Source organism: Callospermophilus lateralis, chromosome 7 (genome assembly GCF_048772815.1).
Source record: "Callospermophilus lateralis isolate mCalLat2 chromosome 7, mCalLat2.hap1, whole genome shotgun sequence".
Classification (NCBI taxonomy): domain Eukaryota; kingdom Metazoa; phylum Chordata; class Mammalia; order Rodentia; family Sciuridae; genus Callospermophilus; species Callospermophilus lateralis.
The window spans coordinates 119,106,714-119,118,194 of record NC_135311.1 but is presented as its reverse complement, the minus strand read 5'-3'; the positions used below and the strand labels follow the sequence as shown (position 1 = coordinate 119,118,194).

At 53.6% G+C, this 11,481-nt stretch overlaps 2 protein-coding genes across 2 annotated transcripts; both read left to right on the top strand.

The window, feature by feature from the left end:
- Nucleotides 1-337: 337 nt before the first annotated feature.
- On the top strand, nt 338-1,144 carry Gjb3 (gap junction protein beta 3). Its single transcript, XM_076862993.1, has one exon. It carries the CDS (start codon nt 338-340, stop codon nt 1,142-1,144), a length of 807 nt encoding a protein of 268 aa, XP_076719108.1.
- Nucleotides 1,145-8,495: 7,351 nt separating this feature from the next.
- Gja4 (gap junction protein alpha 4) lies at nt 8,496-11,171 on the top strand. The gene is made up of 2 exons (XM_076862991.2): nt 8,496-8,579; nt 9,657-11,171. The coding sequence occupies exon 2, from the start codon at nt 9,673-9,675 to the stop codon at nt 10,675-10,677; it is 1,005 nt and encodes a 334-aa protein (XP_076719106.2). The 5' UTR covers nt 8,496-8,579; nt 9,657-9,672; the 3' UTR covers nt 10,678-11,171.
- The last annotated feature ends 310 nt before the right edge of the window (nt 11,172-11,481 follow it).

Here is an 11,481-nt window from a genome sequence, read left to right as displayed (position 1 = left end):
AGCTTCATACGTGGCTCATAGTAAATGCTCAGTGAATGGTCACTGTTAGCAACAAGCACACATTCCCTTCTGCTGGCTTACTAGCTCTGACTGTGAGCAGGTTACTTCTCATTGTATCTCAGTTTCCTATTGGAAAGGGAGGAATAACATGGGAGGAATAATAGTCCCAATCTCAAAGGAACACTGTGATGATTGAACTTGTCTGTCTACATAAAGAACTCAGAACAATGCCTGGCACCTAGTAAATGTTCAATAAATGTGACTGATTCATTAACATGACAGTTTTTCCAATCATTCCCTCAGGTGGGCACAGTCCCCCTTGTCCCCACCAGGCACCATGGACTGGAAGACGCTCCAGGGTCTCCTGAGTGGTGTGAACAAGTACTCCACAGCATTTGGGCGCATCTGGCTGTCGGTGGTATTCGTCTTCCGGGTGCTGGTGTACGTGGTGGCCGCAGAGCGCGTCTGGGGGGACGAGCAGAAGGACTTTGACTGCAACACCAAGCAGCCCGGCTGCACCAACGTGTGTTATGACTACTTCTTTCCCATCTCCAACATCCGCCTGTGGGCCCTGCAGCTCATCTTCGTCACCTGCCCCTCGCTGCTGGTCATCCTGCACGTCGCCTACCGGGAGGAGCGGGAGCGGCGGCACCGCCAGAAGCACGGGGACCAGTGTGCCAAGCTGTACAGCAACACCGGCAAGAAGCACGGGGGCCTGTGGTGGACCTACCTGTTCAGTCTCATCTTCAAGCTCATCATCGAGTTCCTCTTCCTGTACGTGCTGCACACGCTCTGGCATGGCTTCGGCATGCCGCGCCTGGTGCAGTGTGTCAGCGTGGCGCCCTGCCCCAACACCGTGGACTGCTACATCGCGCGGCCCACCGAGAAGAAGGTCTTCACCTACTTCATGGTGGGTGCCTCCGCCGTCTGCATCGTACTCACCATCTGTGAGATCTGCTACCTCATCTTCCACAGGGTCCTGCGAGGCCTGCACAAGGACAAATCCACAAGGGGCCTCCCATCCTCCAGCAGCCGGGCCTCCACCTGCCGCTGCCACCACAAGTTGGTGGAGGCCGGAGAGCTGGGTCCCAACCCAGACGATGACACGCTGCAGGCTTCGGCACCGAAACTGACCCCTGTCTGACCTCGTCTGGGGGCGAGGTGAGAGGGGTTGCATGGTGAAGAGGTCCTGTAGGTGCTGGGAACTCCCACTTTGAACTCACCAAGCTCTCCAGTTTCATTTGGGGCAGTTATTTTTGCTGCTGGGTGCTGTGCTGTCCACCTGGATGTAGCTCACACTGCACACCCCCACGGAGGAGGAAGACATTTAAACAAGCAAATGAATCTAATATAAGCATGCCGGGGAGCGGGGCTCCTTCCTGACCCCTAAGGGGACAGTCAAGCCAGGCTTCCCTAAGGGTATAGCATGCTCCCAGCGGAGAGACTGTGGCCTGGGTGCCGCCAGAGGAGAGATGTTTGCCCCAGGCTGGGTGCACCAGGCTCCATAGGTGGGAAGGTCTCCTCCAGCACAGGAAATCTGCAGGGGGGTGTGGGAAGAGGCAATAGTTCTAGACACCCAGGGACCCTCCTGCCTCAGCAGCAGCCCCCTGCCCCCAAACCTTCCCCCAGCCTCAGTCAGTGGTGCTCTTGTCTTCCTCCCCACCCCAGGTGTTCAGCCTGGTACCCTCTGTCCCCAGGAGCTCAGGTGGATGTGACAGTAGGAACACCCGCAAGGCAGCTCCTTGAAACCAATAAAGCTGTGTTTTATACAGATTGGCTCCATGCTTGGTACTGCCACTCACAGCTCCCTGACAGCAGGGAAGAGCCGCGTGGCTGGTGGGTAAAGTTAGGGTGGAGATGGCTGGGGTCAGGTAGAGCTGGGGTTGACAGGCTGGAGCCAGGGAACATGATACACATGTTGGTATTCTAACCATGGACACAAGAGGGCGCTGTCCTCCCTCTACAACCGCTCCTCTAACCTTCAGAATTAGACTCTGCCCTGAAGATACACAATCACTGTGCTTTTCATTAGGCGAACCACACTCCCTCCTCCCTTGTCACCCAATCACTGCCATCACAACCTGTGTCCGCACCCTGAGTACACACAATCCCTGCTGTTCACACTCATAACAGGCCACGTAGCCTGCATGCAGTCCAAGCCAGCCCCTTCCATTTTCCCCACACCAGACCTTACCAGGACTCTGAGACTGCACAGAGGAGTAGGACCCAAGCCCAAGGGGCTCAGAGCCTGAGGGACACAGAAACAAACTCACCTACTCTGGCCCCCGTCAGATGGCTCACAGCCCCACTTCCACATTGACTGACCAGGCATTCAGAGGACACCAACATCCCAGGCCAGACCAGAATGGGAAGCAAAAGGGGGTACAAGGATTAAACCACCCCAGAGGAACATTTAGTGACCATCAAGGCCAAGGTCAGGAGCCAGAAAAGCCAGAGCCAGTGCAAGCAGAGGCCAGGGCACTGTGGAGACAGGCTGTGGCTCACCTTTGCTGTCCCATGTGGCCCTGGCAGGCGGATGAGCCAGCTGAGTTTAAAGGGCCCAGGGCTGGGCCCTTTACACCGTTCACCACACTCCCAGGACTGATCGTTACCGCTTCTCAAGCACAGGTTCACCGCCCTAATTAACCTTGGACTGAGCTCTCAGGACCTCAGTCTTGGCATCCATACAAAAAGGAACTGGGTCCCAGCAGAAAACAGATGGTAGCTTTAAGGAGTTTCCAAGAAAGACTGTTTTCAAAGGTGTGGACATGATTAAGGGAACCCCCAAGGGATACTGCAGTACCTTGGGGCTAGCAGCAGGGTAACATCAGCCAGCAGCTAAGAGATGCATCCCACGACAGCAACCAGACAAATCCCTCCTGCTCTCCCACCTCCTGTTCGCCTGCCAGTGGCTCCCACTGACCCAGGAGACATCAGAGGGGAAGGGAGCCTTTGAAACAGCCAATACAGGTCAAGCTCCCAGGCACAGCAGGGTGGAGAGTAGCTCTCAGTGTCTGGGGGACTTTACTCAACACAGCACTAGGGACAGTGCATACCAGTAGAATTGTTATAGGGATCAAAGGAAACACTGTAGATGAAACATAAGCATGATGTGTCTCATAAATACCTGTGTGTGCCAGTGCTCAGGAACATCTCTGCCTGATGCTCAGGCTACATGGTAGGTCAGGACTAGAGGGTCATAAAGTCTCTGAGAGGCGTGATCTTCGCCTACGTGCTGCTGTGCATTCCAGTATCTTCCTGGGTGGTTCCAGTTGCCTGGTCAAGGGTGGCCTGGAAGTCAAAGCAACCAGAAAACATAATTGGCCCTCTGAGTGGGACCTGAGGGCTCGACATGGGCTGAACTTGCAGTCCTGGCCACATTTCTCCAGGATGCAGGCCAAGACCACAAAGGAAGGAACATTCCAGCTCTGCACATCCCATCTTTGGCCTGAGAGCTGTTCTGAGCAAAGCCGCTCACTGATTTCATCCAGCTACTGTTCACCAGAATCCCCACAAGGGACTCGCTGTCACCACAAGGTGGCTCTCATATCCCTTTTGGTGTTCTCTTCTGAGAATACACCTCTACCTCCCTGTTCCCCACCATACCAGGATTCACTGCAAGTCTCCCTGAATTGTGCATATGATGGATGGAGATGGCACATAGTCTTGTAAGTTCACATCTACTGCACACAGTCACGGCCACCCTGCAGCCCAAGGTAAACAGGAGATCATTTTGTCTGCATTCACCCTGGTCAAAATCCCTTGTATGGACCGAACTACTACACTCTCCCCCAATGCCCTATTTGAAATCCTGTCCTCCAGTGTGATGTATTAAGCAGTAGGGACTTTGGGAGATGATCAGGTCATGAAGGTGGAGCCCTCTTGAGTGAGTTTAGTGCCCTTATCACGAGAGAGGATCCAATGAGAAGGTCACCATCTGCAAACCATGAAGAGGGGCCTCACCAAGAACCTGACCATGCTGGTACCCGATCTCAGATTTCCAATCTCCAGATTTGTGGGAAAGAAGTGGCTTTGTTCCAGCTGCCCAGGCTCGGGAACTCTGTTATAGGGACCTACCTGACTAAGACACCCTGTCACCTCTCACCTAGATTGTGGCTTCCACCTCTCTGCTGCCTGCCCCGACTCTGGGAGGCAGACTCTGAGAAGAGGTGGGGAGTGCAGAGAGAGTGCTGGGGAGTTACCCCTGCAGATGGGAAAGGGAGAGCAGGATAGAGCCACAAGATCCACCACAGGAGTTCTGAAGCTAAGACTGGCCTTGAGGCGTCCTGCACTAGGCAGAAATGCCTGGGCCCTCAACCACCCCAGGGCTCCATTATTGCCCAAGCTCAGCCCAAGAAGCACTGGGCCACCTGGACAGCAGAAGCAGACCTGAAAGTACTAGCTATTGGAGGCCAGCTGACCAAGCTCCACGCTGGGCAGAGAGTGGGAGATGTCTATTTGCCACCCACCCTCATAGTCTCTTCCTAGCCCTGTAGCCAGGGGGATCCTGTCAAAATCTAAGCTAGATAAAACCTACAAAGGCCTCTTATTTACGCAAGGCCTACAATATCTGCCCAACCCTAACCCTCCACTTCCTCCATCCCACAAGTGCTTTTCTGTCCTCACCTCTCCTTGCTCACCCACTCCAACCACATCTTGGCTCTTCCTCAAGCAGGACAATCTCCTGCCTCGGGGCTTTTGCATGTTCAGTTCCCCAAAGAGCCACAGCGCTTCCTCTCTTCCTTCATAGCTCACCTCCCATGTCTGCTACTTAGTGCAAATCTCTCCTCTCTTCTGAGGGTGAAACTGGCCAACCTTGCACTTTCAAACCTTTTTACCTGACCCATAGCACAGATCACTAACATGTCCCAATTTTATTTGTTTGTCATCCCCCAACCAGAATGTGAACTCCTTAAGGACGGGCATTTGTGTGGCTCCCCTGTTGAGTCTCCAGTGTCTAGGAGAGTGTCTAGGACAATGCCACTGCACCTGGGAGGTGCTCAGTATATATCTGTTGTGTGGTGTGCTGCTACGTGCTGGGATATAAGTGAGACCTGGCCACCTGCCCTCAAGGGGCTCACAATCTAATGGGAGCAGTATAAAGAAAAAGGAGTTGTTTGATGAGTATAGAATTTCAATCTTGCAAAATGAAAGGATCTGGAGATCTGTTGCACAACAATGTGAATATACTCAATATCATTGGAATGTGATTTTTTTTTTTTTTTTTTTTTTTTTTTGGTACCAGGGATTGAAGCCTAGGGTGGAGGATGGGAGACTTAACCACTGAGCTACATCCCCAGCTCCTCTTATTTTTTTTTTTTTTTTAATTTTGAGACAGGTTCTCACTCAGTTGCTTAGGGACTTGCTAAATTGCTGAGGCTGACTTTGAACTTGGGATCCTCCTGCCTCAGCTTCCCTAACTACTGGGATTATAGGCAGGAACCTATAATTTTGTTCCTGGTGCAATTAAAATTTTTAAGATGGCAAATTTTATGTTTTAACCACAATTTAAAAAAAAAAAAAAAAACAATAACAGCAGCAATGAACCACAGGCAGTACCTGAGCCACTGAGCACACACAGGTACACCTAACCCAGGGGCAGCGAGCGAGCAGATTGCTGGGAAAAGTGACATCTGAGCAAACACCTGAAAGACTGGGAGTCTTCCGGAAGGAGTCAGGATCAAGTTCATGTTCCCCAGAGTCAAAGAATGAACACTGCAAACAAGGGAAGCGAGTGAGCAGGAATTTTATTTTAAAGGAAGGTGAAAGAAATACTCAGAACTAAGCACAGTGCACCTGAGAGAAGGAAGATCACCATCTAAGTCTTACAGCTCCTCCTTTGGAAGGCATACGTGAAGTTGATGAGCTCTTCCTGATTGGTTCTTTTGCTGTTGGTGTTCTAATTAGTGATACATGACAAAGGAGGATGCATTTTTGACACATCATACATAAATGCAGTATAACTTCCCGTTCATCTGGTTGTACATGATGTAAAGTCACACAGGTCATGTAATCATATATGCACATAGGGTCATGAGGTCCAATTCAGCTATCCTTCCTGCCCGTATGCCCCCTCCCCTCCCTTCGCTCCCCTCTATCTAGTCCTCTATTCTTCCCCACCACTGTCACCTTATTGTGAATTAGCATCCACATATCAGAGAAAACATTTGGCCTTTGATTCTTTGGGGATTGGCTTATTTCACTTAGCATGACGTTCTCCAGTTCCATCTATTTACCAGCAAATGCCATCATTTCATTCTTCTTTAAGGCTGAGTAATATTTTTTTTATTTATATATATATATATATATATATATATATATATCCCACAGTCTAGTTATCTTGATTGGTTCTTGATATTTCAATTGTTCCACTTTCGAGAGTGCAGGCCGGAAGTACATGTTGGAGCATGTTAAATGGCTGTTCTCATGTCTGCCCTCCCGTCGACCTTTACCATCCCTTCCCTACTCTCCACTGCCTATCTTCTTCTATCTCAGTAGGGACCCGCATGTGAGGGTGCTCCAGGCAGTAGGAACAGCATGGACGAAGACAAGCAGTCACAGAGAAACTCAAATAATTAGATATGCCTGGGCAACGGAGGGCTTGAGGGAAAGGAGTGGAAATGGAGAAGGGGTCGAGGCCTGGATGGGGGAGAACATAAGCCTCACCTGGAAGACAGTGGGAGCCATGGGAAAGATTTAAACCAGGCAACATTATGGTCAATTCTAGGCAAGGGTGGAGGCTAAGTGGAAGAGACTAGTTGGGAGGCTGCTGGAGAGTTGGGAGGGCCAGAGGCAAGGAGGACGTGTGGGGTTCTAGGAATGTTTCCCTCACAGAAATGTCCACAGTCTGGACGGTGTTGTTTTGGCTGGTTCCAGCTCCTTCTTCCTCTGGGGAAGGGACCAGGTTACTGAAGCCCTGACCCCTAGGACCCCTAAGGAAGGGGTCAGAGCAGGGTGAGGGCAGCTTTGACATCACCCCATTCACCCACTTTCCCCTCCCTCCCCTTCCATTGGGTTAGGAAGGCCTCAGGAGAGCCAGGCACAGCTGCAGCAGAGAACACTGGAGCAGAGGCAGGGAGGCGTATAAAGAGCCAGTCTCTAGAGGCCTCCATTCCCATGCCCTCAAGGGTCAGAACTAAGTGGGCGCAGTTGTCCGCTTTGGAATCCCAGGAGTCTGGGCTTGCCTTGGCCCTCAGAGAAGGGCCTAGAAGGGAAAGCCAGCTCAGCCCGAACCCCAGGGGCAGCTGGAGTTCTGAGGCCTGAGCCTGCACACTTGCTGTCCCAGACAGACAGAAAGAACCTCTGGGGCTGTCCCTGAGCTTCCTGCCTTTTCTGCCCCCTCAGAGACCACCCCGCAGGACCTTCTCATCACAAAGGTCTCATCACAGTGTTTTTAGACACTTGTTTGTATGTACTATTCAGGCACAAAGTGCTTAGATTGGATCCACCATCAACCCTGCACCGCAGGTCCTATTACTAGCCTCTTCTGTAGAGGCAGAAACTGAGGAACTAGGGCTTAAGCAACTCTGGGAACAGAGACACCATCTCAAACCTCACAGTGCTGGTCCCTACCCCCCTGCCCTGGAGCGCTCTTCTGCTCCACCTGGCTACCCGCAGTCTCCTCCAGGAAAAGTTCCTAACCAAGTCCCGTGACTTCCCTGCTACCGTCACCCAAGGGATGATGCTCTCAATTTCTGCACCAGCAGTGAGAACTGGACCCAGAGACCAGGTCAGTCTGGTTTCTCATGGTTTCTCCAGCGGTGCACTTAATCCTCATGGATCTTATTAATGTTCATTAATCCACACAGGAAGCCTGAATGAATGACCATGTGCTCTGCCTCTCCCTTTAATTTCTTTGGATGCCCCCTCCTGCTTAGAGGCAACCTAATGGGGAGGAGGTACCCCCCCACCCCCAATCTCAAGGGCCTCCAGGGAATTGCTTAGTGCCCTGATTCTGTAAATTCGCCCAGGAACAGGGATGGTTGAGACCTCGGGAAGATCATGTGCTAGGTGAAGACCCCCAGATCCTCCTCGGACTCTAGGTAAAGTCTGGAGTAAAACCCCTCCCTCCCAGACGGTTCCCATGTCCTAATGAGCCTTGATTGCCAAATCCTGGCCCATACCACCGCCACCTAATAAGTGGTCCCCAGGGCCCATCCCTCACAGCCTCTCAGCAGGCTGCTCAGATCCGCAAATTCTTAATATAATCCTTGCAAATCCAGCCACCCTAAAAGCTCCTGGCCTTGAACTCCTATCCCATGGCCAAAGACACAGGCGCAGAATTTGCCATCGGGAATTCGATGGCCAGAGGCAGCAGAGGGGAAGAGGACTTAGCCCTCCGTGGCCCCCCAACTCACAGTGCCACCTCCCGGGGTGAGCTCAGGGAGTCTTCCCCTCCCAGTCCCCGCCCCGCCTCCCCAGCGCCCGCCGCCCTCCGGTGGCGTTTCCTGCCCCCACCCCGCCCCCTCGGCGCTATTTAAGGCGCCCGGCGGCCAGCGCGGTCCAGCAGGGCTCCCGCGGGCGCCGCTAAGGCCATCGTCCCCACCTCCAACTGGGCGGGCCCGGCAGGCTGGCAGGCGGTGAGTCGGGGCAGGGGATGCGTGACCCGGGTCCAGCCACAGCCAGGGGCTGGGGGTTGCTGCGGGGCGCCCGCCGCGATCCCAGCTACACAGGCAGGCAGCGCACACCTTGCCTGCCTCTGGCCAGGCTGCGCACCAAGAGCGGCTTCCCCCTTCCTTCACTGAATCCTGACGGGAGGGGACACGGAGGTGCTCAGCCGGTTAGTAAGAAGGAGGGGAGATTTGAACCCTGGTCCGGTTCCAGAGCCTGGCGCTCAACAGCTTTGCCCCCCGGAAGAGGCACTCCCTCTTCTCTCCCCGCCACCTTCCTTCCCGCTAAATGTTCTGGGAACATTGAGGCCCGTGTCTCCACCCTGCAAAGACAATTCCTTTCAAAAGTCTAAAATTTGACAGAAGCAGCTTTGGAGGTCAGGGGAGAGATAGGACAGAGGAGAGGACAGGACCAAGTAGCCCTATTTAAGTGGCAGGTGCTCACTATTGTTGCCAGGTGAAGTTAATGCAGGAAGCCACCTTCAGTTTCTAAAACCTCACTCAGGTCCGTTCCCCATCCCCACTGCAAGCCCAGAGTACAGTGAGGCCAGCTGGGGTGGGGGGGGGAGCCTGAGAATCTGAGCCCCCTAAGAATCTGAAATTAACACCTCTACCACCCACCACTCACCCACCCTGCTATCTGGGAATAGCCAGCCTTGGGCAGGAGGGAGGAAGGGTATGGCACAGCTGTGTGACCTTGGATAAATTCCTCAAATTTTCTGATCCCATAGGCAAAGGAGCTTCAACTCAATCCAGATTTCCTTGGGTCATCCTGGGGCTCTGGGTGGGGACAAGCAGGCACAAATACATGAATACCCCTTGCCCCTGCCATTCAGATAAGTAAAACAAGGGCATACAACTTAGCAGCCATCATCACAAAGCTCTGCTTCGGGCCCTGACTCCTTGCTGAGCCTGAGTCTCCTTGCAGGTAGAATGGACATGGGAGGACCACACTCCATACATACACACACACACATGAGGCTTGTTGCTAGGTCAGACTGAGCAGAATGCTCCGTTGCCATGCTGATATGCTCTGTCTCCCCGCAGACAGAGGCCGTGAGCCATGGGTGACTGGGGCTTCCTTGAGAAGTTGCTAGACCAGGTCCAGGAGCACTCGACTGTGGTGGGCAAGATCTGGCTGACAGTGCTCTTCATCTTCCGCATCCTCATCCTGGGCCTGGCTGGAGAGTCGGTGTGGGGCGATGAGCAGTCAGATTTCCAGTGTAACACGGCCCAGCCGGGCTGCACCAACGTCTGCTACGACCAGGCCTTCCCCATCTCCCACGTGCGCTACTGGGTGCTGCAGTTCCTCTTTGTCAGCACACCCACCCTGGTTTACCTGGGCCACGTCATTTACCTGTCCCGGAGAGAAGAACGGCTGCGGCAGAAGGAGGGTGAGCTGCGGGCGCTGCCAGTCAAGGACCCACACGTGGAGCGGGCTCTGGCAGCCGTAGAACGTCAGATGGCCAAGATCTCCGTGGCAGAGGACGGTCGCCTGCGAATCCGTGGGGCGCTGATGGGCACCTATGTGGCCAGCGTGCTGTGCAAGAGCATGCTAGAGGCAGGCTTCCTCTATGGCCAGTGGCGCCTTTACGGCTGGACCATGGAGCCTGTGTTCGTGTGCCAGCGTGCACCCTGTCCCCACTTCGTGGACTGCTATGTCTCCCGCCCCACGGAGAAGACCATCTTCATCATCTTCATGCTGGTGGTTGGAGTGATCTCCCTGGTGCTCAACCTGCTGGAGTTGGCGTACCTGCTGTGCCGCTGCCTCAGCCGGGGGATAAGGGCGCAGCAAGGCCGGGACACAACCCCCGCCCAGGGCACCTCCTCAGACCCTTACCCTGAACAGGTGTTCTTCTACCTCCCCATGGGTGAGGGGCCCTCATCGCCACCATGCCCCACCTACAACGGGCTCTCGTCCACTGAGCAAAACTGGGCCAACTTGACCACCGAGGAAAGACTGGCTTCCTCCAACCCCCCGCCGCTCTTCCTGGACCCACCTCCCCAGACTGGAAGGAAATCCCCCAGTCGCCCCAGCACCTGTTCTTCCAAGAAACAGTATGTGTAGGGGCCTGGGACTTATGACATTCAAAAGAGGGGTCCTGAGAAATCCAACTGCTGTGGAGGCCCCCTCTCCAGGGCTCTGCAGAGATGGCCGGGATGAGGATGCTGTCTGGCCAGGGGGCCTCACTGCAGGTAGTTCTTGGTTTCCTGGGGTCTTCCTGGTGACCAGAGGGCACTATGGCTTCCACACCCCCAGGCTCAGACAGAGCCAGCCCAGGTGCTCTTGGACAAGGGTGTTGTGGGCCTTTTCACCTATCTGGAGGGACCCAGAGCCACCTTGTTCTACACCTACCCTTCTGGAAGAGTGGCCTTTACCTAGGTTGTCCTCTCAACCTCTCCTTACAGGAAAAGGCTAATGGAGGCTGCTGGGTCAGCCTTGATCACACAGTCAGAACCTGTGCTGGCTCTGGCCCTGTCCAGGAGACTAGTGCCTTATTTTTGTCACTCTTTCCTAGTTCCACTATTTGTGCTTCTAAAATAAATGGGACTTGGACACAACTGAGGTGTGTATCGATGCTGTCCTGACGCGCTTCTGGGAGGGGACTGTTACTTTGCCTGGGACGACTTCTTTTTTTTTTTTTTTTTTTTCTTTTTTCAGTCCTGCACAAACTGTCTTTGTCTCTTCAGCCTCAACTCCAGCCAGTACCTTAGACCTCAAGCTCCTGTGTCCTGCCTGGGTCCTAACTTTCTGCCTTTTGAAACGTCCCAGGCACTGGCCTCCTCTCTTCATCCCACTGCCTCAGCCCATTTGGGACCCTGGTAATCAACAGGCCCATCAACTGGTGGCCAAAGCAGTGTCTTTTCCTAT